Here is a 27,329-nt window from a genome sequence, read left to right as displayed (position 1 = left end):
CAACAGAACAGACCCCCACTCCCCAACAGAACAGACGCAGACACCACCAACAGAACAGACCCCGACACCCCCACCAACAGACGCAGACACCCACCAACAGAACAGACCCAGGCAACCCCAACAGAACAAACCAAGACACCCCAACCAACAGAACAGACCCAGACACCCCCACCAACAGACCCAGACAAGTCCACCAACAAAACAGACCCAGACACCCCCACCAATAGAACAGACCAAGACACCCCCCCCACCAACAGACCCAGAGAAGTCCACCAACAGAACAGACCAAGACACGCCCCACCAACGGAAGAGACCCAGACAACCCCACCACCAGACCAGACCCAGACTCCCCCACCAACAGACCAGACCCAGACACCACCCGCACCAACAGACCAGACCCAGACACCCCCAACAGAACAGACACACCCCACCACCAGACCAGACCCAGACACCCCCTAACAAAACAGACCCAGACACCCCCACCAACAGACCCAGAGAAGTCCACCAACAGAAGAGAAGTCCACCACCAGAACAGACCCAGACACCCCCAACAGAATAGACCCAGACAAGTCCAACAAAACAGACCCAGACACCCCCACCACAACAGACCCAGACACACCCCACCAACAGACCCAGACACCCCCCACAAACAGACCCAGACACACCCCACAAACAGACCCAGACACACCCCACACAGACCCAGACACACCCTGCCAACAGACCCAGACAACCCCACAAACAGACCCAGACAGCCCCACCAACAGACCCAGACAACCCCACCAACAGAACAGACCCGAACAGACCCAGACACCCCCACCAACAGAACAGACTCAGACACCCCCAACAGAATAGACCCAGACACCCCCCACCAACAGACCCAGACAAGCCCAACAGAACAGACCCAGACACCGCCCCAATAGGCCCTGACACCAACAGAAGCCGACACCCCCACCAACAGAACAGAGCCAGACAACCCCACCCCACAAACAGACCCAGACAACCCAACCCCACACAGACCCAGACAACCCAACCCCACACAGACCCAGACAACCCAACCCCACACAGACCCAGACACCCACCAACAGACCCAGACACCCCCCACCAACAGACCCAGACACCCCCCACCAACAGACCCAGACACCCCCCACCAACAGACCCAGACACCCCCCACCAACAGACCCAGACACCCCCCACCAACAGACCCAGACACCCCCCACCAACAGACCCAGACACCCCCCACCAACAGACCCAGACACCCCCCACCAACAGACCCAGACACCCCCCACCAACAGACCCAGACACCCCCCACCAACAGACTCAGACACCCCCCACCAACAGACCCAGACACCCCCCCACCAACAGACCCAGACACCCCCCACCAACAGACCCAGACACCCCCCACCAACAGACCCAGACACCCCCCACCAACAGACCCAGACACCCCCCACCAACAGACCCAGACACCCCCCACCAACAGACCCAGACACCCCCCACCAACAGACCCAGACACCCCCCACCAACAGACCCAGACACCCCCCACCAACAGACCCAGACACCCCCCACCAACAGACCCAGACACCCCCCACCAATACAATACAATACAAATCGCTTTATTGGCATGATAAGGTACATCTTATGTTGCCAAAGCATCAAAATACATTTATGGTTGAACACATAAACGCGGTTCCATTCATACAGTGTATAAACAGGTATATCCCTGAGTTTATAAATATACATTCGCCTTGTTTATATATACTCTTGTCTTAGTTTACTGGTTGTCCCTCTGTTCATGGCAAGCTGTAACATAGTGTGCCGCCAGTGTTACACAGCTTCTCTCCTCCCCCAGTAGGAATGGGAGTTTTTGGTTGTCAGTCAGATTTCTGAATTCAGGGTATATTTGTGAGAATTTTTGGTAGAAATTCTCTCTGATGCCCTGATATTTTCCACAGGCTGTGAGGAAGTGCATCTCTGTCTCAACTACTCCCTGACTGCAGTGAGAGCATATCCTGTCTTCTCTTGGCAGCCTGGTCTGCCTTTTTCGATCGCTAGGCTATGTTCGCTAAGTCTGTACCTTGTCAAGGTTCTTCTCAGTTTGTTATCCTTTACCATGGTCAGGTAATCAGCTATGTTGTATTGTCTGTTTAGGGCCAAGTAGCAATTGAGTTTGCTTTGGGTTTTTGTTGTTTCTGCCCAATATGACAGATATTTTTCCTTTTGCTTAGCGACGATTGTGTTGGGTCGAATTCTTTGTGTTACCCTGTCACTGTCCTGGGACTGGTTATTGTTAGTATTGTTATTAGTTACTTCACTGAGTCCCAGGACTAGTTGACTGAGGGTATTCTTCTTTATGGTCAGCTCTTGGCATTTCAGGGCGTCGTAGTGATAGCATTGGGGGTTGCTCATTTGTAGGTGATTCCAAAATTTGGTGGCTCTTTTTTGGATAGTGATTATTAATGGGTATTGGCCTAGTTCCGCCCTGCATGCGTTGTTTACTGTTTTCCTTTGAGTCCGGAGGATACTTTTACAGAATTCCGCATGTAGGATCTCAATTGGGTGTTTGTCCCATTTTGCAAAATCTTGTTGTGTTAGTGGTCCCCAGACCTCACTGCCATAGAGTGCAATTGGTTCAATTACTGATTTGAAAATTTTGAGCCAAATGCTAATTGGGATTTCTATTTGGATTGATTTTTTGATGGCATAGAAAGCCCTTCTTGCTTTCTCTTTCAGTTCATTCACAGCCAGTTTGAAGTTTCCCGTAGAACTGATTTTTAAGCCCAAGTATGTGTAGTGAGTGGTTTGTTCAATTTTGGTTGTTCCTACTGTGAAATTTATTGTGTGTCCATGTTGTTTGGATCTTTGCTGGAACACAAGGACTTTGGTTTTTTGGGGATTTATTGTCAGGGCCCAAGTCTGGCAGTACGACTCCAGCAGGTCCAGGTTCTGCTGTAGACCCTCCTTAGTTGGTGACAGCAGAACCAGGTCGTCTGCATAGAGGAGGAATTTAACCTTGGATTCATATAGGGTGAGGCCGGGTGCTGTAGATTGTTCAAGTAGTTTTGCCAATCCATTAATGTAAATATTAAAGAGTGTCGGTGAGATTGGCGAGCCCTGCGTCACCCCCCGCCCCTGTGGGAAGTATTTTGTTTGTTTGTCTCCAATTTTAACTGCACATTTATTGTTTGTATACATTGATTTAATTACATCATATGTTTTCCCTCCTACCCCGCTTTCGATAAGTTTCAGGAATAAACCGTCATGCCAGATGGAGTCGAAAGCCTTCTGGAAATCTACAAAGCATGCGTAGATTTTGCTTTTGTTATGGTGAACGTGTTTGTCAATTAGGGTCTGTAGGGTGAAGATATGATCGGATGTTCTATAGTTTGGCAGGAATCCAATTTGGCTTTTACTCAAGACATTGTGCTCTTCAAGGAAGTTTATAAGTCTTTTGTTTATGATGCTACAGAATACCTTCCCCAGGTTACTGTTTACACAGATGCCTCGATAGTTGTTTGGGTCGATTTTGTCCCCACTTTTGTATATGGGTGTTATGAGTCCTTTGTTCCAGATGTCAGGGAAATAACCGACACTCAGAACCAAGTTGAAGAGTTTTAGGATAGCCAGTTTCAGTTTGTCGTCTGCGTGTTTAATCATCTCGTTTAGTATGCCGTCTGTCCCGCAAGCTTTTCCTGGTCGCAGGTCCTTGAGTTTTTCAAGAAGTTCTTTTTCTGTTATTATGGCGTCGAGCGGGTTTTGTTTATCTTTTATGGCCATTTCAAGCTTTTCTAGTTTTTTGCGTATTTGGTGTTGCTCTGGTCTTAGTGTGTTTTTCTGGTATAATTTTTCAAAGTGGTTTACCCATGTGTCCCCATTTTGAATGGACAAATCGTCGTGTTGTTTTTTGTGTAGTGTTTTCAAGTTGTCCCAGAAACAATTCGACTCAATGGATTCCTCCATGGAGCTGAGTGTATTCTTAATAAATTGCTCTTTTTTGGTCCCGAGTGTGTTTCTGTATTGTGTTAGCGTCTGACAATAAGTAAGGCGTAATTCCTCGTTTTCTGGATGTCTGTGTTTTTGGTTTGATAGTTTTCTAAGTTTTTTCCTCATGTTATGGCAATCATGGTCAAACCATTTTTCATAGTTTTTTGTTTTGGGTTTGTTCTTGCGAGCTTTCAAGTTTGCATTTGTTGCCAAATTATCAAAAATATTGTTTAGTTTACTAACTGCCCGGTTTACGCCTTCTTTATTGTGAGTGCATATGTTATCCAGAAAGGTGTCTAAGGGAGCTTGAGTTGATGCATTGCTAATTGTTTTGGTATTTTTCCGTGTCATTTTTGGCCCATCTGTACGATTTTTTGGTGTTGTACAGTTTACTGGGTTGTGTTTCTATGTTGTTTGTTTCTGTCTTTTTGAGAAACATAGTAATTTGGCTGTGATCTGACAGTGTTGTTTGTGGTTTGACTGTGAATGCTCTGAAAGAGGATGGGTCCAAGTCTGTAATCATATAGTCTACTGTGCTGCAGCCAAGAGGTGAGCAGTAGGTCGATCTTCCTAGGAGGTCTCCTATGAACCTACCATTGACAATGTACAGACCCAGGTTTCGACAGAGCTGTAGTAGCTGTTTACCGTTGGTATTTGACTGCTTGTCGCAGTTATGCCTGTATGGAAGGGAAGGGATGTCAAAGTGGTTATTCCCGAATACGTAATTGTTTCCCTGATTATTGGTGAAGTCTGGTTCTTCGCCCGTTCTTGAATTGAGGTCCCCACAGATCAACACGTTCCCCTGGGCCTGGTATTGGATAATTTCCCCCTCCATGTTGGAGAAGGTGTCCTCTTTGTAGTACGGGGAATCGATTGGAGGGATATAAAGTGCGCAAATGTAAACATCTTGGGTGTTTGAGATAATCTCCCTCTCAAGTTTGAGCCACATATGGTTTTCGCCCTTTTTTATAAATTTGATGTAATTCTTAAGTTCTGTTTTAAACCAGATCAGTATGCCTCCGGAGTCTCTGCCTTGGGTTACACTTGGTAATTTATTGGAGGGGACCACTAGCTCAGTGTACCCTTGGGGACAGCCGGTGTGTCCTTTTCCTTTATACCAAGTTTCCTGTAAAATGACAATATCTAGATCTTTAGTTTCCTCTATGAACTCTGGGGTCCTACTCTTCACTTCTCGCACTGAAGAGCGTAGACCTTGGATATTCCAGGTCGAAATATATAAGGATTTCATGTTAAGTTTTATCTTTTTCTATGATAGGTTAAAGAGTGGTACGTGTTTGTCGTGTCTAAGTGTGGGGAAAAAAAAAGATCACCCCAGTTGTCTACAAAAGTTAATACAATTTGGTTACAGTTCTTTCTATTAATTAGTCCTTGATCCATAAGGCGGAAGTAGATGCTGCTGCACATCTGTCTCTTAATGGATTGTTTCTGTCTGAGGTATTGCGTACGTCCTGTGCATCTCTCCCTCTGTCCCAGACACACCCCACCAACAGACCCAGACACACCCCACAAACAGACCCAGACACACCCCACAAACAGACCCAGACACACCCCACAAACAGACCCAGACACACCCCACAAACAGACCCAGACACACCCCACAAACAGACCCAGACACACCCCACAAACAGACCCAGACACACCCCACAAACAGACCCAGACACACCCCACAAACAGACCCAGACACACCCCACAAACAGACCCAGACACACCCCACAAACAGACCCAGACACACCCCACAAACAGACCCAGACACACCCCACAAACAGACCCAGACACACCCCACAAACAGACCCAGACACACCCCACAAACAGACCCAGACACACCCCACAAACAGACCCAGACACACCCCACAAACAGACCCAGACACACCCCACAAACAGACCCAGACACACCCCACAAACAGACCCAGACACACCCCACAAACAGACCCAGACACACCCCACAAACAGACCCAGACACACCCCACAAACAGACCCAGACACACCCCACAAACAGACCCAGACACACCCCACAAACAGACCCAGACACACCCCACAAACAGACCCAGACACACCCCACAAACAGACCCAGACACACCCCACAAACAGACCCAGACACACCCCACAAACAGACCCAGACACACCCCACAAACAGACCCAGACACACCCCACAAACAGACCCAGACACACCCCACAAACAGACCCAGACACACCCCACAAACAGACCCAGACACACCCCACAAACAGACCCAGACACACCCCACAAACAGACCCAGACACACCCCACAAACAGACCCAGACACACCCCACAAACAGACCCAGACACACCCCACAAACAGACCCAGACACACCCCACAAACAGACCCAGACACACCCCACAAACAGACCCAGACACACCCCACAAACAGACCCAGACACACCCCACAAACAGACCCAGACACACCCCACAAACAGACCCAGACACACCCCACAAACAGACCCAGACACACCCCACAAACAGACCCAGACACACCCCACAAACAGACCCAGACACACCCCACAAACAGACCCAGACACACCCCACAAACAGACCCAGACACACCCCACAAACAGACCCAGACACACCCCACAAACAGACCCAGACACACCCCACAAACAGACCCAGACACACCCCACAAACAGACCCAGACACACCCCACAAACAGACCCAGACACACCCCACAAACAGACCCAGACACACCCCACAAACAGACCCAGACACACCCCACAAACAGACCCAGACACACCCCACAAACAGACCCAGACACACCCCACAAACAGACCCAGACACACCCCACAAACAGACCCAGACACACCCCACAAACAGACCCAGACACACCCCACAAACAGACCCAGACACACCCCACAAACAGACCCAGACACACCCCACAAACAGACCCAGACACACCCCACAAACAGACCCAGACACACCCCACAAACAGACCCAGACACACCCCACAAACAGACCCAGACACACCCCACAAACAGACCCAGACACACCCCACAAACAGACCCAGACACACCCCACAAACAGACCCAGACACACCCCACAAACAGACCCAGACACACCCCACAAACAGACCCAGACACACCCCACAAACAGACCCAGACACACCCCACAAACAGACCCAGACACACCCCACAAACAGACCCAGACACACCCCACAAACAGACCCAGACACACCCCACAAACAGACCCAGACACACCCCACAAACAGACCCAGACACACCCCACAAACAGACCCAGACACACCCCACAAACAGACCCAGACACACCCCACAAACAGACCCAGACACACCCCACAAACAGACCCAGACACACCCCACAAACAGACCCAGACACACCCCACAAACAGACCCAGACACACCCCACAAACAGACCCAGACACACCCCACAAACAGACCCAGACACACCCCACAAACAGACCCAGACACACCCCACAAACAGACCCAGACACACCCCACAAACAGACCCAGACACACCCCACAAACAGACCCAGACACACCCCACAAACAGACCCAGACACACCCCACAAACAGACCCAGACACACCCCACAAACAGACCCAGACACACCCCACAAACAGACCCAGACACACCCCACAAACAGACCCAGACACACCCCACAAACAGACCCAGACACACCCCACAAACAGACCCAGACACACCCCACAAACAGACCCAGACACACCCCACAAACAGACCCAGACACACCCCACAAACAGACCCAGACACACCCCACAAACAGACCCAGACACACCCCACAAACAGACCCAGACACACCCCACAAACAGACCCAGACACACCCCACAAACAGACCCAGACACACCCCACAAACAGACCCAGACACACCCCACAAACAGACCCAGACACACCCCACAAACAGACCCAGACACACCCCACAAACAGACCCAGACACACCCCACAAACAGACCCAGACACACCCCACAAACAGACCCAGACACACCCCACAAACAGACCCAGACACACCCCACAAACAGACCCAGACACACCCCACAAACAGACCCAGACACACCCCACAAACAGACCCAGACACACCCCACAAACAGACCCAGACACACCCCACAAACAGACCCAGACACACCCCACAAACAGACCCAGACACACCCCACAAACAGACCCAGACACACCCCACAAACAGACCCAGACACACCCCACAAACAGACCCAGACACACCCCACAAACAGACCCAGACACACCCCACAAACAGACCCAGACACACCCCACAAACAGACCCAGACACACCCCACAAACAGACCCAGACACACCCCACAAACAGACCCAGACACACCCCACAAACAGACCCAGACACACCCCACAAACAGACCCAGACACACCCCACAAACAGACCCAGACACACCCCACAAACAGACCCAGACACACCCCACAAACAGACCCAGACACACCCCACAAACAGACCCAGACACACCCCACAAACAGACCCAGACACACCCCACAAACAGACCCAGACACACCCCACAAACAGACCCAGACACACCCCACAAACAGACCCAGACACACCCCACAAACAGACCCAGACACACCCCACAAACAGACCCAGACACACCCCACAAACAGACCCAGACACACCCCACAAACAGACCCAGACACACCCCACAAACAGACCCAGACACACCCCACAAACAGACCCAGACACACCCCACAAACAGACCCAGACACACCCCACAAACAGACCCAGACACACCCCACAAACAGACCCAGACACACCCCACAAACAGACCCAGACACACCCCACAAACAGACCCAGACACACCCCACAAACAGACCCAGACACACCCCACAAACAGACCCAGACACACCCCACAAACAGACCCAGACACACCCCACAAACAGACCCAGACACACCCCACAAACAGACCCAGACACACCCCACAAACAGACCCAGACACACCCCACAAACAGACCCAGACACACCCCACAAACAGACCCAGACACACCCCACAAACAGACCCAGACACACCCCACAAACAGACCCAGACACACCCCACAAACAGACCCAGACACACCCCACAAACAGACCCAGACACACCCCACAAACAGACCCAGACACACCCCACAAACAGACCCAGACACACCCCACAAACAGACCCAGACACACCCCACAAACAGACCCAGACACACCCCACAAACAGACCCAGACACACCCCACAAACAGACCCAGACACACCCCACAAACAGACCCAGACACACCCCACAAACAGACCCAGACACACCCCACAAACAGACCCAGACACACCCCACAAACAGACCCAGACACACCCCACAAACAGACCCAGACACACCCCACAAACAGACCCAGACACACCCCACAAACAGACCCAGACACACCCCACAAACAGACCCAGACACACCCCACAAACAGACCCAGACACACCCCACAAACAGACCCAGACACACCCCACAAACAGACCCAGACACACCCCACAAACAGACCCAGACACACCCCACAAACAGACCCAGACACACCCCACAAACAGACCCAGACACACCCCACAAACAGACCCAGACACACCCCACAAACAGACCCAGACACACCCCACAAACAGACCCAGACACACCCCACAAACAGACCCAGACACACCCCACAAACAGACCCAGACACACCCCACAAACAGACCCAGACACACCCCACAAACAGACCCAGACACACCCCACAAACAGACCCAGACACACCCCACAAACAGACCCAGACACACCCCACAAACAGACCCAGACACACCCCACAAACAGACCCAGACACACCCCACAAACAGACCCAGACACACCCCACAAACAGACCCAGACACACCCCACAAACAGACCCAGACACACCCCACAAACAGACCCAGACACACCCCACAAACAGACCCAGACACACCCCACAAACAGACCCAGACACACCCCACAAACAGACCCAGACACACCCCACAAACAGACCCAGACACACCCCACAAACAGACCCAGACACACCCCACAAACAGACCCAGACACACCCCACAAACAGACCCAGACACACCCCACAAACAGACCCAGACACACCCCACAAACAGACCCAGACACACCCCACAAACAGACCCAGACACACCCCACAAACAGACCCAGACACACCCCACAAACAGACCCAGACACACCCCACAAACAGACCCAGACACACCCCACAAACAGACCCAGACACACCCCACAAACAGACCCAGACACACCCCACAAACAGACCCAGACACACCCCACAAACAGACCCAGACACACCCCACAAACAGACCCAGACACACCCCACAAACAGACCCAGACACACCCCACAAACAGACCCAGACACACCCCACAAACAGACCCAGACACACCCCACAAACAGACCCAGACACACCCCACAAACAGACCCAGACACACCCCACAAACAGACCCAGACACACCCCACAAACAGACCCAGACACACCCCACAAACAGACCCAGACACACCCCACAAACAGACCCAGACACACCCCACAAACAGACCCAGACACACCCCACAAACAGACCCAGACACACCCCACAAACAGACCCAGACACACCCCACAAACAGACCCAGACACACCCCACAAACAGACCCAGACACACCCCACAAACAGACCCAGACACACCCCACAAACAGACTCAGACACACCCCACAAACAGACCCAGACACACCCCACAAACAGACCCAGACACACCCCACAAACAGACCCAGACACACCCCACAAACAGACCCAGACACACCCCACAAACAGACCCAGACACACCCCACAAACAGACCCAGACACACCCCACAAACAGACCCAGACACACCCCACAAACAGACCCAGACACCCCCCACCAACAGACCCAGACACCCCAACCTACAGAACAGACCCAGACACCCCCCCCCAACAGACCCAGACACCCCCCCACAAAACAAACCCAGACACCCCCCACAGAACAAACCCAGACACCCCCCAACAGACCCAGACACCCCCACCAACAGAACAGACCCAGACACGCCCACCAACAGAACAGACCCAGACACGCCCACCAACAGAACAGACCCAGACACCCCCACCAACAGAACAGACCCAGACACCCCCACCAACAGAACAGACCCAGACACCCCCCACCAACAGACCCAGACAAGCCCACCAACAGAACAGACCCAGACACCGCCCCAATAGACCCTGACACCAACAGAAGCCGACACCCCCACCAACAGAACATACCCCCACTCCCCAACAGAACAGACGCAGACACCACCAACAGAACAGACCCCGACACCCCCACCAACAGACCAGACCCAGGCAACCCCAACAGAACAAACCAAGACACCCCCACCAGCAGACCCAGACTCACCCAACAGACCCAGACAACCCAACCAACAGAACAGACCCAGACACCCCAACCAACAAAACAGACCCAGACACCCCCACCAATAGAACAGACCAAGACACCCCCCCACCAACAGACCCAGAGAAGTCCACCAACAGAACAGACCAAGACACGCCCCACCAACGGAAGAGACCCAGACAACCCCACCACCAGACCAGACCCAGACTCCCCCACCAACAGACCAGACCCAGACACCACCCGCACCAACAGAACAGACCCAGACACCCCCCCAACAAAACAGACCCAGACACCCCCACCAACAGACCCAGAGAAGTCCACCAACAGAACAGACCCAGACACGCCCCACCAACGGAAGAGACCCAGGCAACCCCACCACCAGACCAGACACAGACACCACCCGCACCAACAGACCAGACCCAGACACCCCCAACAGAACCGACACACCCCACCAACAGAACAGACCCAGAGACCCCGACGGCCCCCGCCGAGAGGGCAGCCCCGGACAGGCCCCCGCCGAGAGGGCAGCCCCGGACAGGCCCCCGCCGAGAGGGCAGCCCCGGACAGGCCCCCGCCGAGAGGGCAGCCCCGGACAGGCCCCCGCCGAGAGGGCAGCCCCGGACAGGCCCCCGCCGAGAGGGCAGCCCCGGACAGGCCCCCGCCGAGAGGGCAGCCCCGGACAGGCCCCCGCCGAGAGGGCAGCCCCGGACAGGCCCCCGCCGAGAGGGCAGCCCCGGACAGGCCCCCGCCGAGAGGGCAGCCCCGGACAGGCCCCCGCCGAGAGGGCAGCCCCGGACAGGCCCCCGCCGAGAGGGCAGCCCCGGACAGGCCCCCGCCGAGAGGGCAGCCCCGGACAGGCCCCCGCCGAGAGGGCAGCCCCGGACAGGCCCCCGCCGAGAGGGCAGCCCCGGACAGGCCCCCGCCGAGAGGGCAGCCCCGGACAGGCCCCCGCCGAGAGGGCAGACCCGGACAGGCCCCCGCCGAGAGGGCAGCCCCGGACAGGCCCCCGCCAGGCCCCCGCCGAGAGGGCAGCCCCGGACAGGCCCCCGCCTAGAGGGCAGCCCCGGACAGGCCCCCGCCTAGAGGGCAGCCCCGGACAGGCCCCCGCCTAGAGGGCAGCCCCGGACAGCCCCCCGCCTAGAGGGCAGCCCCGGACAGCCCCCCGCCTAGAGGGCAGCCCCGGACAGCCCCCCGCCTAGAGGGCAGCCCCGGACAGGCCCCCGCCTAGAGGGCAGCCCCGGACAGGCCCCCGCCTAGAGGGCAGCCCCGGACAGGCCCCCGCCTAGAGGGCAGCCCCGGACAGGCCCCCGCCTAGAGGGCAGCCCCGGACAGGCCCCCGCCTAGAGGACCGGCCCCCCCGCCGACAGGACAGCCCCCCGGCGGCCCCCGCCGGCAGGACAGCCCCCGGGCGGCCCCCGCCGGCAGGACAGCCCCCGGGCGGCCCCCGCCGGCAGGACAGCCCCCGGGCGGCCCCCGCCGGCAGGACAGCCCCCGGGCGGCCCCCGCCGGCAGGACAGCCCCCGGGCGGCCCCCGCCGGCAGGACAGCCCCCGGGCGGCCCCCGCCGGCAGGACAGCCCCCGGGCGGCCCCCGCCGGCAGGACAGCCCCCGGGCGGCCCCCGCCGGCAGGACAGCCCCCGGGCGGCCCCCGCCGGCAGGACAGCCCCCGGGCGGCCCCCGCCGGCAGGACAGCCCCCGGGCGGCCCCCGCCGGCAGGACAGCCCCCGGGCGGCCCCCGCCGGCAGGACAGCCCCCGGGCGGCCCCCGCCGGCAGGACAGCCCCCGGGCGGCCCCCGCCGGCAGGACAGCCCCCGGGCGGCCCCCGCCGGCAGGACAGCCCCCGGGCGGCCCCCGCCGGCAGGACAGCCCCCGGGCGGCCCCCGCCGGCAGGACAGCCCCCGGGCGGCCCCCGCCGGCAGGACAGCCCCCGGGCGGCCCCCGCCGGCAGGACAGCCCCCGGGCGGCCCCCGCCTGCAGGACAGCCCCCGGGCGGCCCCCGCCTACAGGACAGCCCCAGGGCGGCCCCCGCCTACAGAACAGCCCCAGGGCGGCCCCCGCCTGCAGCCCCAGGGCGGCCCCCGCCCAGAGACCCAGAGGCCCCTGCCCACAGACCCAGAGGCCCCCGCTCACAGACCCAGAGGCCGACACGCCCACCAACAGAACAGAGCCCGACACCCCCACCAACAGAACAGAGCCCGACACCCCCACCAACAGAACAGAGCCCGACACCCCCACCAACAGAACAGACCCAGATACCACCCCCCCGACCCAGAACGCACGCATACACGCCCACGCTCTCCCCCCGCCACCACACAGAACACTCCCAGGCACTCCCCCTCACCCTCTGAAGGCACCCGAACCCGCTCCCCCTCCATCCTGCGTAACACTGAACATGAAACGGTAATGATTTGCAACATGTTAGCAGGTGCTGTAACTCACTGTGGCCAGATCCTTTTGATTCATTCCCATATTCTGCCGGCCCTGTTGGATCAGTTTGCCGACAGTGAGCGACACTCGCTCGTGGTGTAGCTCCTCCGTTTCCCGGTCCAGTTTCGCAGTGTTCTTGGTGATCGTGTGTTGCTTATTTTGTCCTGCAGACCCTAAGCACAAAACAAAGCACAGAGTCACCTTTCACCCAGTCACAGCATTTACTCAATTCTGAAAAGGGAGTTCCCACGCAGAAATCAAGCAAGAGTGCGCCAGGGCAGGTACAGCACGGGTTAGATACAGAGTAAAGCTCCCTCTACACAGTCCCATCAAACACTCCCAGGGCAGGTACAGCACAGGTTAGATACAGAGTAAAGCTCCCTCTACACTGTCCCATCAAACACTCCCAGGGCAGGTACAGCACGGGTTAGATACAGAGTAAAGCTCCCTCTACACTGTCCCATTAAACACTCCCAGGGCAGGTGCAGCACGGGTTAGATACAGAGTAAAGCTCCCTCTACACTGTCCCATCAAACACTCCCAGGGCAGGTATAGCACGGGTTAGATACAGAGTAAAGCTCCCTCTACACTGTCCCATCAAACAGTCCCAGGGCAGGTACAGCACGGGTTAGATACAGAGTAAAGCTCCCTCTACACTGTCCCATCAAACACTCCCAGGGCAGGTACAGCACGGGTTAGATACAGAGTAAAGCTCCCTCTACACTGTCCCATCAAACACTCCCAGGGCAGTGAGTTCCACATTCTAATCACTTTCTGAGTAAAGAAGTTTCTCCTTAATTCCTGACTGAATTCATTAGTGACTATCTTAAATTTATGACCCCTAGTTTTGGACAGCCCTCCAAGTGGAATCATCATCTCTACATCTACCCTATCAAACCCCTTCATAATCTTAAAGATCTGCAATAGGTCACATACAGCCTTTGTTTTTCTAGAGAAAAGAACCCGAGCCTCTTCAGTCTCTCCTGATAGTTAAACCCCTCTCAGTTTTGGTATAATCCATGTCAATCTTTTTTGCACTTTCTCCAGTGATTCCAAATCTTTTTTTGTTATAGGGAGACCAGAACTGTATTGCAAGGGTGTTCTAACCAAGGTTCTGTACAAGTTTAACATAACACTCCGCTTTTGAAATCTATTCCTCTTGAAATGAACACCAGTGCTTTGTTTGCTATTTTTATGGCCTTATGTTGCTACTTTTAATGATTTGTGTATCTCTACTCCTCGATCCCTCTGCTCCTCTACCCCAGTTAGGCTCTGATTTTCCAAGGAGTATGTGGCCTCCTTATTCCTCCCACCAAAATGCTGCACCTCACACTTACCTGTAATGACATTCACTACAGGCCCATTCTGCAAGCTAGTTAATGTTTTCTTATACTTTGTTCCAGTCTTCCTCATTATTAGCTATACCCCCCAATTTGGTGTCAGCTGCAAAGTTTGATATTATACTTCCGAATCCAGAGTCTAAATCTTTGGTGTAAATGGTGAACAGTGGTCCCAGCACTGATCCCTGTGGAACACCACTTCCACCCTTCTGCCAGTCTGACTACCCTAACCACTACTCTCTCTGTTTTGTAGCCAGTTTGCTGTCCATTCTGCAACTTTCCCAACTCCACATGCTCTGACCTTAGTCATGAGTCTACTATACTTAGTGTTGAGCCTACTTATCGAAGGCCTTTTGAAAGACCATGTATATTACGTCCAATGCATCACCCCTGTCCACTCTTTCTGTTACTTCTTCAAAGAATTCAAGCATGACCTTCCCATTTAGAATCAGTGTTGACTATATTCTTTATTATATTTTAGGTTTCTAGAAGTTTTTCTATTACATCTTTGAGTAAAGGTTCCAATATCTTTCCTACCACCGATGTGAAGATAACTGGTCTATATTTCCCTGGATGTTTTCTATCTCCCTTCTTGAATATAGAAATAACATTAGCTGTCCACCAGTCCTCTGGCACTATTCCCTTTACTATTGAAAAAATTCATACATACACACACACCCTAGTGCGTCTGCTATCTCTTCCGTAGCTTCTTTGAGTATACACAAAATGCAATCCATCTGGACCTGGGGTTTTATCCTCGCTAAATTTGTCTAGTTTATCAATTTCATGTTCGCAAATTGGCTGCCATTACAAGTGACTACACTTCAAAAGTACTTCATTGGCTGTAAAGCGCTTTGGGACATCCTGAGGTTGTGTAAGGTGCTATATAAATGCAAGGGTTTCTTTTTTCAAGTCCACCCTGTTAGTCTCCCTGGCAAAAAATGGAAGCAAACTATTCTGCCATTTTGCGGTCATTACCTGTGAGTTTATCTTGGGTGGCCCTACCCCAATACTGATTTTCCTTCTGTTATTAAATGTGTATATAGAATACTTTACTATTTATTTTTATATTCTTTGATAATTTCACTTTTTGCCTTCCTAATTGTTTTTTTGACTTTTTCCCTAACCTCTTCGTACTCCTTTTTGTCATCCTTTTATATATTGTCTATATGTACTTAGTGTGTACTTTTTTCTTTAGTTTCAACTTTACCCTTGCCTCTTATTCATCCATGGTGTCTCATTATTGGCTAGTTTGGGTTTTTGAAAAAAGAGGAATATAATTCTCCTGAATTCTATTGATCACCTTTTTAAATATTTCCCACTGCTGTTCTATCTCTTTGTTTGCAAGTATTTTTTTCCTAATTTACCTTCCCTAGTTCCATCCTCATTCCCTCATAATTAGCTTTTTTCCCTAATCTATTACTTTGGTCTTTGTCTTACTTATGTCTCGCTCAATCATCTTAAACCTTATGTTGTGATCAATATTGCCTAGATGCTCCCCATGTTGGTGTTCAGAGGGATTTGGGTATCCTTGTACACGAAACACAAAGTTAACATGCAGGTACAGCAGCAATTTGGGAGGCAAATGGTATGTTGGCCTTTATTACAAGGGGGTTGGAATACAAGAGTAAGGAAGTCTTGCTACAATTGTACAGGGCTTTGATGAGACCACACCTGGAGTACTGTGCACAGTTTTGGTCTCCATACCTCAGGAAGGATGTATTTGCCTTAGAGGGGGTGCAACGAAGGTTCACTTCATTGATTCCTGGGATGAGAGGGTTGTCCTATGAGGAGAGATTGTGTAGAATGGGCCTATGTTCTCTGGAGTTTAGAAGAATGAGAGGTGATCTCATTGAAACATACAAGATTCTGAGAGGGCTTGACAGGGTAGATGCAGGGAGGATGTTTCCCCTGGATGGGGAGTCCAGAACCAGGGGTCACAGTCTCAGGATAAGGGGTCAGCCATTTAGGACTGAGATGAGGAGGAATTTCTTCACTGAGGGTGGTGAATCTTTGGAATTCTCTACCCCAGAGGGCTGTGGAGGCTCAGTCGTTGAGTATATTCAAGGCCGAGATAGATTTTTGAGCTCTACGGGAATCAAGGGATATGAGGATCGGGCAGGAAAGTGGATACGAGGTCGAGGATCAGCCATGATCTTATTGAATGGCAGAGCAGGCTCGAGGGGCCATATGGCCAACTCCTGCTCCTATTTCTTATGTTCTATGCTTACTTCTCTTATCTGCTCCAGTCCATTATTAGAGCCAGCAGCGATTCCTCTCTTGTTACGGACTGGGTATGAAAGGAGTCCTGTACACACTGTAAAGACTCTATTCCCTTTTCCTCCCCCCTTTCACCAGCTCTTCCTACTAGTTTATTTGGGGATAGTTGGACTCTCCCATAATTATTATTGGATGTCTTTTACAGTATAGTTATTTACACCTGGGTTGTATCACAGCTGTGTCTGATCATGTCCTCGCCCCATTTCCAGACACTTGCACTCTCCTGCAAGGCAGGTGGAGCGGGAAAGAGAGCGTCTCACTGAATAATGATCAGGGCTGCGGGGGTGCGATCCTCACTAATACTTCCATCATTCCCAGGCTAGGGGCCATGGTTGAGATTAACCAACACAGAACAGGCCAGAGCCCGGGACAAATCCTGGTCAGGTCACAGTCCAAAATATTACCCATTTTCATTCCCCCCCCCTTCAGACTCGGGTGGACTTGCTGTGCAAGTCAGCAGCTTGGTTCTTATGTCAGATCAGCAGCATTTACAGCAAAGTGGTTTCTGTTCTGTATGTCTCACTGCCACCACGGGGGCGGGGGGGGGGGCAGGGGGCTTTCAAAGGTCCTTTTTATTATACAAACAGTATTAATGCAGAGGAAAGCAGAGCATTCACAGGAAGCGCACAGGGCAAGGGGAGGTGGGACCCAGCTCTGATGACCTCCACGAAAGAAACTTGCAACTATCTAGCACCTTTCACAACCTCAGGATGTCCCAATGCACTTTACAGCCAATTAAGTACTTTTTTTGAAGTGTAGTCATTATTGTAATGTCGGAAATGCGGCAGCCAATTTGCGCACAGCAAGGTGCCACAAACAGCAATGTGATAATGACCAGATCATTTGTTTTTCGATGTTAGTTGAGAGACAATGGGGTGAACTCTCCTGCTCTCCTTCGAATAGTGCCATGGGATCGTTTACGGCCACCTGAGGGCAGACGGGGTCTTGGTTTAACGTCTCATCCGAAAAACGGCAGCTCAGACAGTGCAGCACTCCCTCCGTACTGCACTGGAGTGTCAGCCTAGATTATTTGCCATGGTCGGATAGCTTGCTGACACTCAGTCTAGGATCACAGATGAGGAACGGCAACCTTGATGGAGCAGGTCATGCCTTAAGAGACGAGGCTAGGGCAGGAACCTCTTGAAAAAGGAGGAAAAGCCATCACCTCTCAACAGTGCAGCCAGCCTCCTTGCAGGATAGTGAGCTGCAGTTAACAAAAAGATGCTTACATTTCTTTGTAGTCTCCACATCGTCTCCTCTGCGTTGGGCTGACGTGATTGCCTAGGAAAGAACAGGGAATAAAAACTGTAAAGTTGTGCATTCACTCCTGGAAGGAAGCCTGCCCTGTGACACACAAAACAGGTTCCTTTCACCAACCAATGTGCAAATCAATTTACTCCTCCTGCCGGCTCACATTAAAGGTCAAGGAATCATAGAGTCTTACAGCACAGTAACAGACCACTCATCACATCCCTGACAGTGTTTATCCCCACAATCAACCCAGTCTAATCCCACTCCCCGGACCCTTCAATATCCCACCCAGTCTAATCCCACTCTCCCCTCACCCTTTAATAACCCACCCAGTCTAATCCCACTCTCCCCTCACTCCCTGTACCCTTTAATATCCCACCTAGTCTAATCCCACTCTCCCCTCACTCCCCGTACCCTTTAATATCTCACCCAGTCTAATCCCACTCTCCTACTCTCTCCCCATACCCTTTCATATCCCTAGTCTAATCCCACTCTCCCCTCACTCCCCACACCCTTTAATATCCCACCGTCTAATCCCACTCTCCCCTCACTCCCCGCACCCTTTAATATCCCACCGTCTAATCCCACTCTCCCCTCACTCCCCGCACCCTTTAATATCCCACCGTCTAATCCCACTCTCCCCTCACTCCCCACACCCTTTAATATCTCACCCAGTCTAATCCCACTCTCCCCTCACTCCCCATACCCTTTAATATCCCACCGTCTAATCCCACTCTCCCCTCACTCCCCGCACCCTTTCAAATCCCTGTCTAATCCCACTCTCCCCTCACTCCCCGCACCCTTTAATATCCCACCGTCTAATCCCACTCTCCCCTCACTCCCCGCACCCTTTCATATCCCACCGTCTAATCCCACTCTCCCCTCACTCCCCATACCCTTTAATATCCCACCGTCTAATCCCACTCTCCCCTCACTCCCCGCACCCTTTAATATCCCACCGTCTAATCCCACTCTCCTGCTCACTCCCCACACCCTTTAATATCCCACCGTCTAATCCCACTCTCCTGCTCACTCCCCGCACCCTTTAATATCCCACCGAGTGGCAGGCAGTGACTAGTGGGGTACCGCAGGAATCGGTCCTTGGACCCCAGCAAATATCTCCAAGTTTGCAGGGTGGGCGTGTGTGCTGTGAGGAGGATGCCGAGAAACTCCAGGATGATTTGGACAGGTTGGGTGATTGGGCAGAAGCATGGCAGATGCAATATAACGTGGATAAATGCGAGGTTATCCACTTTGGTGTCAAAAACAAGGCGGCAGATTATTATCTGAATGGCAATAGATTGGGAGAAGGGGAAGTGCAACGAGACCTGGGTGTCCTTGTGCACCAGTCGCTGAAGGTAAGCATGCAGGTGCAGCAGGCGGTTAAGAAGGCAAATGGTATGTTGGCCTTCGTAGCGAGAGGGTTTGAGTACAGGAACAAGGATGTCTTGCTGCAGTTGTACAGGGCCTTGGTGAGGCCACATCTTGAGTATTGTGTGCAGTTTTGGTCACCTTATCTGAGGAAGGATGTTCTTGCCATGGAGGGAGCGCAGCGAAGATTCACCAGGCTGATACCTGGGATGGCAGGAATGACGTATGAGGAGAGATTGGGTCGATTGGGCTTATACTCGCTGGAGTTTAGAAGAATGAGAGGGGATCTCATTGAAACATAAAAGTCTGACAGGACTGGACAGACTAGATGCAGGAAGGATGTTCCCGATGGTCGGGGAGTCCAGAACCAGGGGTCACAGTCTAAGGATAAGGGGTAAGCCATTTAGGACAGAAATGAGGAGGAATTTCTTCACCCAGAGAGTGGTGAACCTGTGGAATTCTCTACCACAGAAGGCAGTAGAGGCCAATTCATTAAATATGTTCAAGGAGTTGGATATATTTCTTAAGGCTTAAGGGATCAAGGGATATGGGGAGAAGGCAGGGACAGGGTACTGAGTTTGGATGATCAGCCATGATCGCATTGAATGGCGGAGCAGGCTCGAAGGGCCGAATGGCCTACTCCTGCTCCTATCTTCTGTTCCACTCAGTCTAATCCCACTCTCCTGCTCACTCCCCGCACCCTTTAATATCCCACTCAGTCTAATCCCACTCTCCTGCTCACTCCCCGCACCCTTTAATATCCCACTCAGTCTAATCCCACTCTCCTGCTCACTCCCCAATCCCTTTAACACACCTAGTCTAAACCCATTCCCCTTGCTCACACCCGATACCCTTTAATAACACAGCTAGTCCATTAACAATCTCCTGCTCACTGCCCAATCCCTTTAACACACCTAGTCTAAACCCATTCCCCTTGCTCACACCCGATACCCTTTAATAACACAGCTAGTCCATTAACAATCTCCTGCTCACTGCCCAATCCCTTTAACACACCTAGTCTAAACCCATTCCCCTTGCTCACACCCGATACCCTTTAATAACAGCTAGTCCATTAACAATCTCCTGCTCACTGCCCAAACCAATTAATATACTCCCAACTTCTTACTCCAACAACAACCCAGCCAATCCCCATCCACCACCCCCCCTCCCCCATAGCTGAACTTGTTTTCACATTGAAAAACCTTTCCTTTAACTCCATTTACTTCCTCCAGGTCAGGTGTTGCCATGAGAATCCTCAGGGGATCTGATGTACGCCTGTCATTTTAAAGGATTTTTTTTTTAATGTTGTCACGGGGATGTGGGCGTCGCTGGCAAGGCCAGCCTTTATTGCCCACCCCCAATTGCCCTCGAGAAGGTGGTGGTGAGCCATGTGGTGAAGCTGCTCCCACAGTGCCGTTAGGGAGGGAGTTCCAGGATTTTGACCGAGCGACGATGAAGGAACGGTGAAGTATTTCCAAGTCAGGATGGTGTGTGACTTGGAGGTGGTGGTGTTCCCATGCGCCTGCTGCCCTTGTCTTTCTATGTAGAGGTCGTGGGTTTGGGAGATGTTGTGTTAAACACTTGTTATTCCCATCCTACTCAGAACCTCTTCCTGACCCATTTTCTTCTTGTATAGATAACAAAGCACCCAGCTGCGTAGTTATACAGTCGGCCCTTCAAACCCAGATGCTCCAAATGCTCCCTTCGAGCTTCGGCTCCTGTCTTTCTCGTGTACATTTGTAAAGCAATTTGGGATGTGTCTTTATGGGAAAGTTATAAGTGGCAGTTAAATCTGGAGTTTTTTCCTGAGTTGAGTAACAATAAGGGGTACAACACTGGTGGGTACAGGTCCGTCACTGTATAACACTGGGGTACAGTACTGGTGGGTACAGGTCTGTCACTGTATAACACTGGGGTACAGTACTGGTGGGTACAGGTCTGTCATTGTATAACACTGGGGTACAGTACTGGTGGGTACAGGTCTGTCATTGTATAACGCTGGGGTACAGTACTGGTGGGTACAGGTCTGTCACTGTATAACACTAGTGTACAGTACTGGTGGGTACAGGTCTGTCACTGTATAACACTGGGATACAGTACTGGTGAGTACAGGTCTGTCACTGTATAACACTGGGGTACAGTACTGGTGGGTACAGGTCTGTCATTGTATAACGCTGGGGTACAGTACTGGTGGGTACAGGTCTGTCACTGTATAACACTGGGGTACAGTACTGGTGGGTACAGGTCTGTCATTGTATAACACTGGGGTACAGTACTGGTGGGTACAGGTCTGTCACTGTATAACACTAGTGTACAGTACTGGTGGGTACAGGTCTGTCACTGTATAACACTGGGGTACAGTACTGGTGGGTACAGGTCTGTCATTGTATAACACTGGGATACAGTACTGGTGGGTACAGGTCTGTCATTGTATAACACTGGGGTACAGTACTGGTGGGTACAGGTCTGTCACTGTATAACACTGGGGTACAGTACTGGTGGGTACAGGTCTGTCATTGTATAACGCTGGGGTACAGTACTGGTGGGTACAGGTCTGTCACTGTATAACACTGGGGTACAGTACTGGTGGGTACAGGTCTGTCACTGCTTAACACGGGGGTACAGTACTGGTGGGTACAGGTCTGTCACTGGGGTACAGTACTGGTGGGTACAGGTCTGTCACTGTATACCACTGGGGTGCAGTACTGGTGGGGACAGGTCTGTCACTGTACAATATACTAAGTTACAGTACTGGTGGGTACAGGTCTGTCATTGTATAACGCTGGGGTACAGTACTGGTGGGTACACGTCTGTCACTGTATAACACGAGTACAGTACTGGTGGGTATAGGTCTGTCACTGTATAGTACTGGGGAACAGGACTATGACTGCATAGGTTGATATATCAGATGAGAGTTTCACCTGGTTTCTGGAAGTACTCTGCTGGTCCTAGACGGTGACTAAGAAAGAAATGTGAGTATGAGATAAAGCCAGTGAAGGTACAAGTCACATATGACAAGGAAGGCTCCTACTGGGCATGGGCTCACCACACAAAACTACCTCTAACAGAGGGGCCACCGGATGACTGACATGGGAACTGGAAATATGTCACAAAGCGGCAGCCGCTATGCACTGAGGCATATTGGTGGGACAGTGTAGAGGGAGCTTTACTCTGTATCTAACTCGTGCTGTACCTGTTCTGGGAGTGTTTGATATCAGCACTGGGTAGCTGAAGTGGAAAGTATTTAATTCCCCATCACTCACATCAAGAAAGTTCACAAATACAAACTGAAACCGAGTGCACGTGAGAGGCCTGCTGCTGCAATGAGTGTGCAGGAATCACAGACATGACCAGCTTTTTGTTTGGGCCCCAGCAGTTACAATCTGAATACACAAGACACTCAGGGGGACTCTCACAAATTGGGGACATGTGACCGTGGTCTGGGAGAGAATTAGATCTCTGTCTTGTCCCATATAATTCTGTTGCTATATCCTGACTACTAACGGTATCGAACAGAAATAACAAACAGATCTCAGGGAGAGTGGCAGTATTCACAACAGGGGGCCTTCAGATAACAATTTGAAGACAAGTCACAGCTGGTTATTTCCTTGGCACCAAGAAAGCCCAGCTCGATCCTAGTCTGGCCTGGGCTCCCCGGCCTCAGCGCCCTGGTCTGGGCTCCCCGGCCTCAGCGCCCTCGCCTGGGGAGAGGGGGCAGCCGGGGCTCCTGCCCAGCGATCCCCCGGTAGGAAGCCGCGCTCCACCTGCGGCAGAAGCAGGCCCAAGCGCCGGTGCCCACTCCTCGCTGCTCCGGAGCCAGAGACTGAGCAGCCGGGCCCGGCTCATACACCACCCCGTCCGCCCGCCCGGTACCTGCTTGGACTTGGACTGTGCCGCGCTCGGGCCCTTCTTGCGCAGCACCGTCACCGTGTCCCAGTCACTCTCCGCCATCTTCACTGGGCTCAATGCGCAGCCGCCGGCTCAACCACAGGGGCAAGGGCAGCTGCGGGCCAACAAAGCCCGGCCACCAATCACAGGCAGGCAGCCGACCCGTCACAGCGGGGGGCGGGGCGTAAGGGGGCAGGGGGCGGGACCTGTGGCAGCACATCCTCCAGATCCAGGGGAGGAGAGGAGATCCCAGACCCAGGGGGAGCAAGTCCCAGCCCCAGGGGGAGGAGGTCCCAGCCTTAGGGGGAGGAGAGGAGGTCCCAGCCCCAGGGGGAGGAGAGGAGATCCCAGGCCCAGGGGAGGAGAGGAGATCCCAGACCCAGGGGAGAGAGATCCCAGGCCCAGGGGGAGGAGGTCCCAGACCCAGGGGAGGAGAGGAGATCCCAGGCCCAGGGGGAGGAGGTCCCAGCCCCAGGGGGAGGAGAGGAGATCCCAGGCCCAGGGGAGGAGAGGAGATCCCAGACCCAGGGGAGAGAGATCCCAGGCCCAGGGGGAGGAGGTCCCAGACCCAGGGGAGGAGAGGAGATCCCAGGCCCAGGGGGAGGAGGTCCCAGCCCCAGGGGGAGGAGAGGAGATCCCAGGCCCAGGGGAGGAGAGGAGATCCCAGACCCAGGGGAGAGAGATCCCAGGCCCAGGGGGAGGAGGTCCCAGACCCAGGGGAGGAGAGGAGATCCCAGGCCCAGGGGGAGGAGGTCCCAGACCCAGGGCGGGGGAGGAGATCCCAGGCCCAGGGGGAGGAAGTCCCAGGCCCAGGGGAGGAGAGGAGATCCCAGGCCCAGGGGTAGGAGGGCCCAGGGGGAGGAGAGGAGATCCCAGGCCCAGGGGAGGAGAGGAGATCCCAGGCCCAGGGGGAGGACGTCCCAGACCCAGGGGAGGAGAGGAGATCCCAGGCCCAGGGGGAGGAGGTCCCAGACCCAGGGGAGAGAGATCCCAGGCCCAGGGGGAGGAGAGGAGATCCCAGGCCCAGGGGCAGGAGGTCCCAGACCCAGGGGGAGGAGATTACAGGCCAAGGGGGAGGAGATCCCGGACCCAGGGGGAGGAGGTCCCAGACCCAGGGGAGGAGAGGAGATCCCAGGCCCAGGGGGAGGAGGTCCCAGACCCAGGGGAGGGGAGGAGGTCCCAGACCCAGGGGAGGAGAGGCGATCCCAGGCCCAGGGGGAGGAGGTCCCACACCCAGGGGAGGAGAGGAGATCCCAGGCCCAGGGGGAGGAGGTCCCAGACCCAGGGGAGGAGAGGAGATACCAGGCCCAGGGGGAGGAGGTCCCAGACCCAGGGGAGAGAGATCCCAGGCCCAGGGGGAGGAGGTCCCAGACCCAGGGGAGTAGAGGAGATCCCAGGTCCAGGGGGAGGAGGTCCCAGACCCAGGGGGAGGAGGTGGTCCCAGACCCAGGGGAGAGAAGGTCCCAGACCCAGGGCGGGGGAGGAAGTCCCAGGCCCAGGGGGAGGAAGTCCCAGGCCCAGGGGGAGGAGGTCCCAGACCCAGGGGAAGGAGATCCCAGGCCCAGGGGGAGGAGGTCCCAGGCCCAGGGGGAGGAGGTCCCAGGCCCAGGGGGAGGAGGTCCCAGACCCAGGGGAAGGAGAGGAGATCCCAGACCCAGGGGAGGAGAGGAGATCCCAGGCCCAGGCGAGGAGATCCCAGCCCCAGGGGAGGAGGTCCCATGCCCGGGGGGCGGGGGGGAGATCCCAGCCCCAGGGGAGGAGGCCCCAGGCCCAGGTGAGGAGATCCCAGCCCCAGGGGAGGAGGTCCCAGGCCCAGGGGAGGGAGATCCCAGCCCCAGGGGAGGAGGTCCCAGGCCCAGGGGAGGGAGATCCCAGGCCCAGGGGAGGGAGATCCCAGGCCCAGGGGAGAGATATCCCAGGCCCAGGGGAGAGAGATCCCAGGCCCAGGGGAGAGAGATCCCAGCCCCAGGGGATGAGATCCCAGCCCCAGGGGAGGAGGTCCCAGGCCCAGGGGAGAGCGATCCCAGGCCCAGGGGAGAGGAGATCCCAGACCCAGGGGAGAGAGATCCCAGGCCCAGGGGAGAGAGATCCCATGCCCAGGGGGGAGAGATCCCAGACCCAGGGGAGAGAGATCCCAGGCCCAGGGGAGGAGATCCCAGGCCCAGGGGAGAGAGATCCCAGGCCCAGGGGATGAGATCCCAGGCCCAGGGGAGGAGAGGAGATCCCAGACCCAGGGGAGAGAGATCCCAGGCCCAGGGGATGAGATCCCAGGCCCAGGGGAGAGAGATCCCAGGCCCAGGGGAGAGAGATCCCAGGCCCAGGGGAGAGAGATCCCAGACCCAGGGGAGGAGAGGAGATCCCAGGCCCAGGGGGAGGAGGTCCCAGACCCAGGGTAGGAGAGGCGATCCCAGGCCCAGGGGGAGGAGGTCCCACACCCAGGGGAGGAGAGGAGATCCCAGGCCCAGGGGGAGGAGGTCCCAGTCCCAGGGGAGGAGAGGAGATCCCAGGCCCGGGGGAGGAGATCCCTGGGGGAGATCCCAGCTCCAGGGGAGGAGATCCCAGGCCCAGGCGAGGAGATTCCAGCCCCAGGGGAGGAGGTCCCAGGCCCGGGGGGGGGAGATCCCAGCCCCAGGGGAGGAGGCCCCAGGCCCAGGTGAGGAGATCCCAGCCCCAGGGGAGGGAGATCCCAGGCCCAGGGGAGAGTGATCCCAGGCCCAGGGGAGAGAGATCCCAGACCCAGGGGAGAGAGATCCCAGGCCCAGGGGAGGAGGTCCCAGGACCAGGGGAGAGAGATCCCAGGCCCAGGGGAGGAGAGGAGATCCCAAACCCAGGGGAGAGAGATCCCAGGCCCAGGGGAGAGAGATCCCAGGCCCAGGGGAGAGAGATCCCAGGCCCAGGGGAGAGAGATCCAAGGCCCAGGGGAGGAGATCCCAGGCCCAGGGGAGGAGAGGAGATCCCAGACCCAGGGGAGAGTGATCCCAGGCCCACGGAATGAGATTTCAGGCCCAGGGGAGAGAGATCGCAGGCCCAGGGGAGAGAGATCCCAGGCCCAGGGGAGAGAGATCCCAGGCCCAGGGGATGAGATCCCAGACCCAGGGGAGGAGATCCCAGCCTCAAAGGAGGAGGTCCCAGGCCGAGGGGAGGTAGATCCCAGCCCCAGGGGAGGAGGTCACAGGCCCAGGTGAGGGAGATCCCAGCCACAGGGGAGGAGGTCCCAGGCCCAGGTGAGGAGATCCCAGCCCCAGGGGAGGAGGTCCCAGGCCCAGGGGAGGGAAATCACAGCCCCATGGGAGGGAGATCCCAGGCCCAGGGGAGGGAGATCCCAGGCCCAGGGGAGAGAGATCCCAGGCCCAGGGGAGAGAGATCTCAGCCCCAGGGGAGGAGGTCCCAGGGGAGGGAGATCCCAGGCCCAGGGGAGGAGATCCCAGCCC

General features: G+C 54.7%; 1 protein-coding gene across 1 annotated transcript in view; it reads right to left on the bottom strand.

The window, feature by feature from the left end:
• The window catches only part of edf1 (endothelial differentiation-related factor 1), a 48,511-nt gene extending 24,495 nt beyond the window's left edge, over positions 1-24,016 (bottom strand). The window contains exons 1-3 of the mRNA XM_085965930.1: positions 23,884-24,016; positions 18,618-18,669; positions 13,781-13,941 (exon numbers count right to left, since the gene is read on the bottom strand). Coding sequence (XP_085822056.1) covers positions 13,781-13,941; positions 18,618-18,669; positions 23,884-23,961 — 291 coding nt within the window. The 5' untranslated portion in view covers positions 23,962-24,016. The remainder of the gene's footprint in view (positions 1-13,780; positions 13,942-18,617; positions 18,670-23,883) is intronic.
• Positions 24,017-27,329: the final 3,313 nt, after the last annotated feature.

Source organism: Somniosus microcephalus, chromosome 23 (genome assembly GCF_052327205.1).
Source record: "Somniosus microcephalus isolate GS21.2 chromosome 23, FLI_Smic_1.0, whole genome shotgun sequence".
NCBI classification, from domain to species: Eukaryota; Metazoa; Chordata; class Chondrichthyes; order Squaliformes; family Somniosidae; genus Somniosus; species Somniosus microcephalus.
The sequence above is the reverse complement of the archived record's forward strand: the minus strand, read 5'-3'. Positions and strand labels throughout refer to the sequence as shown.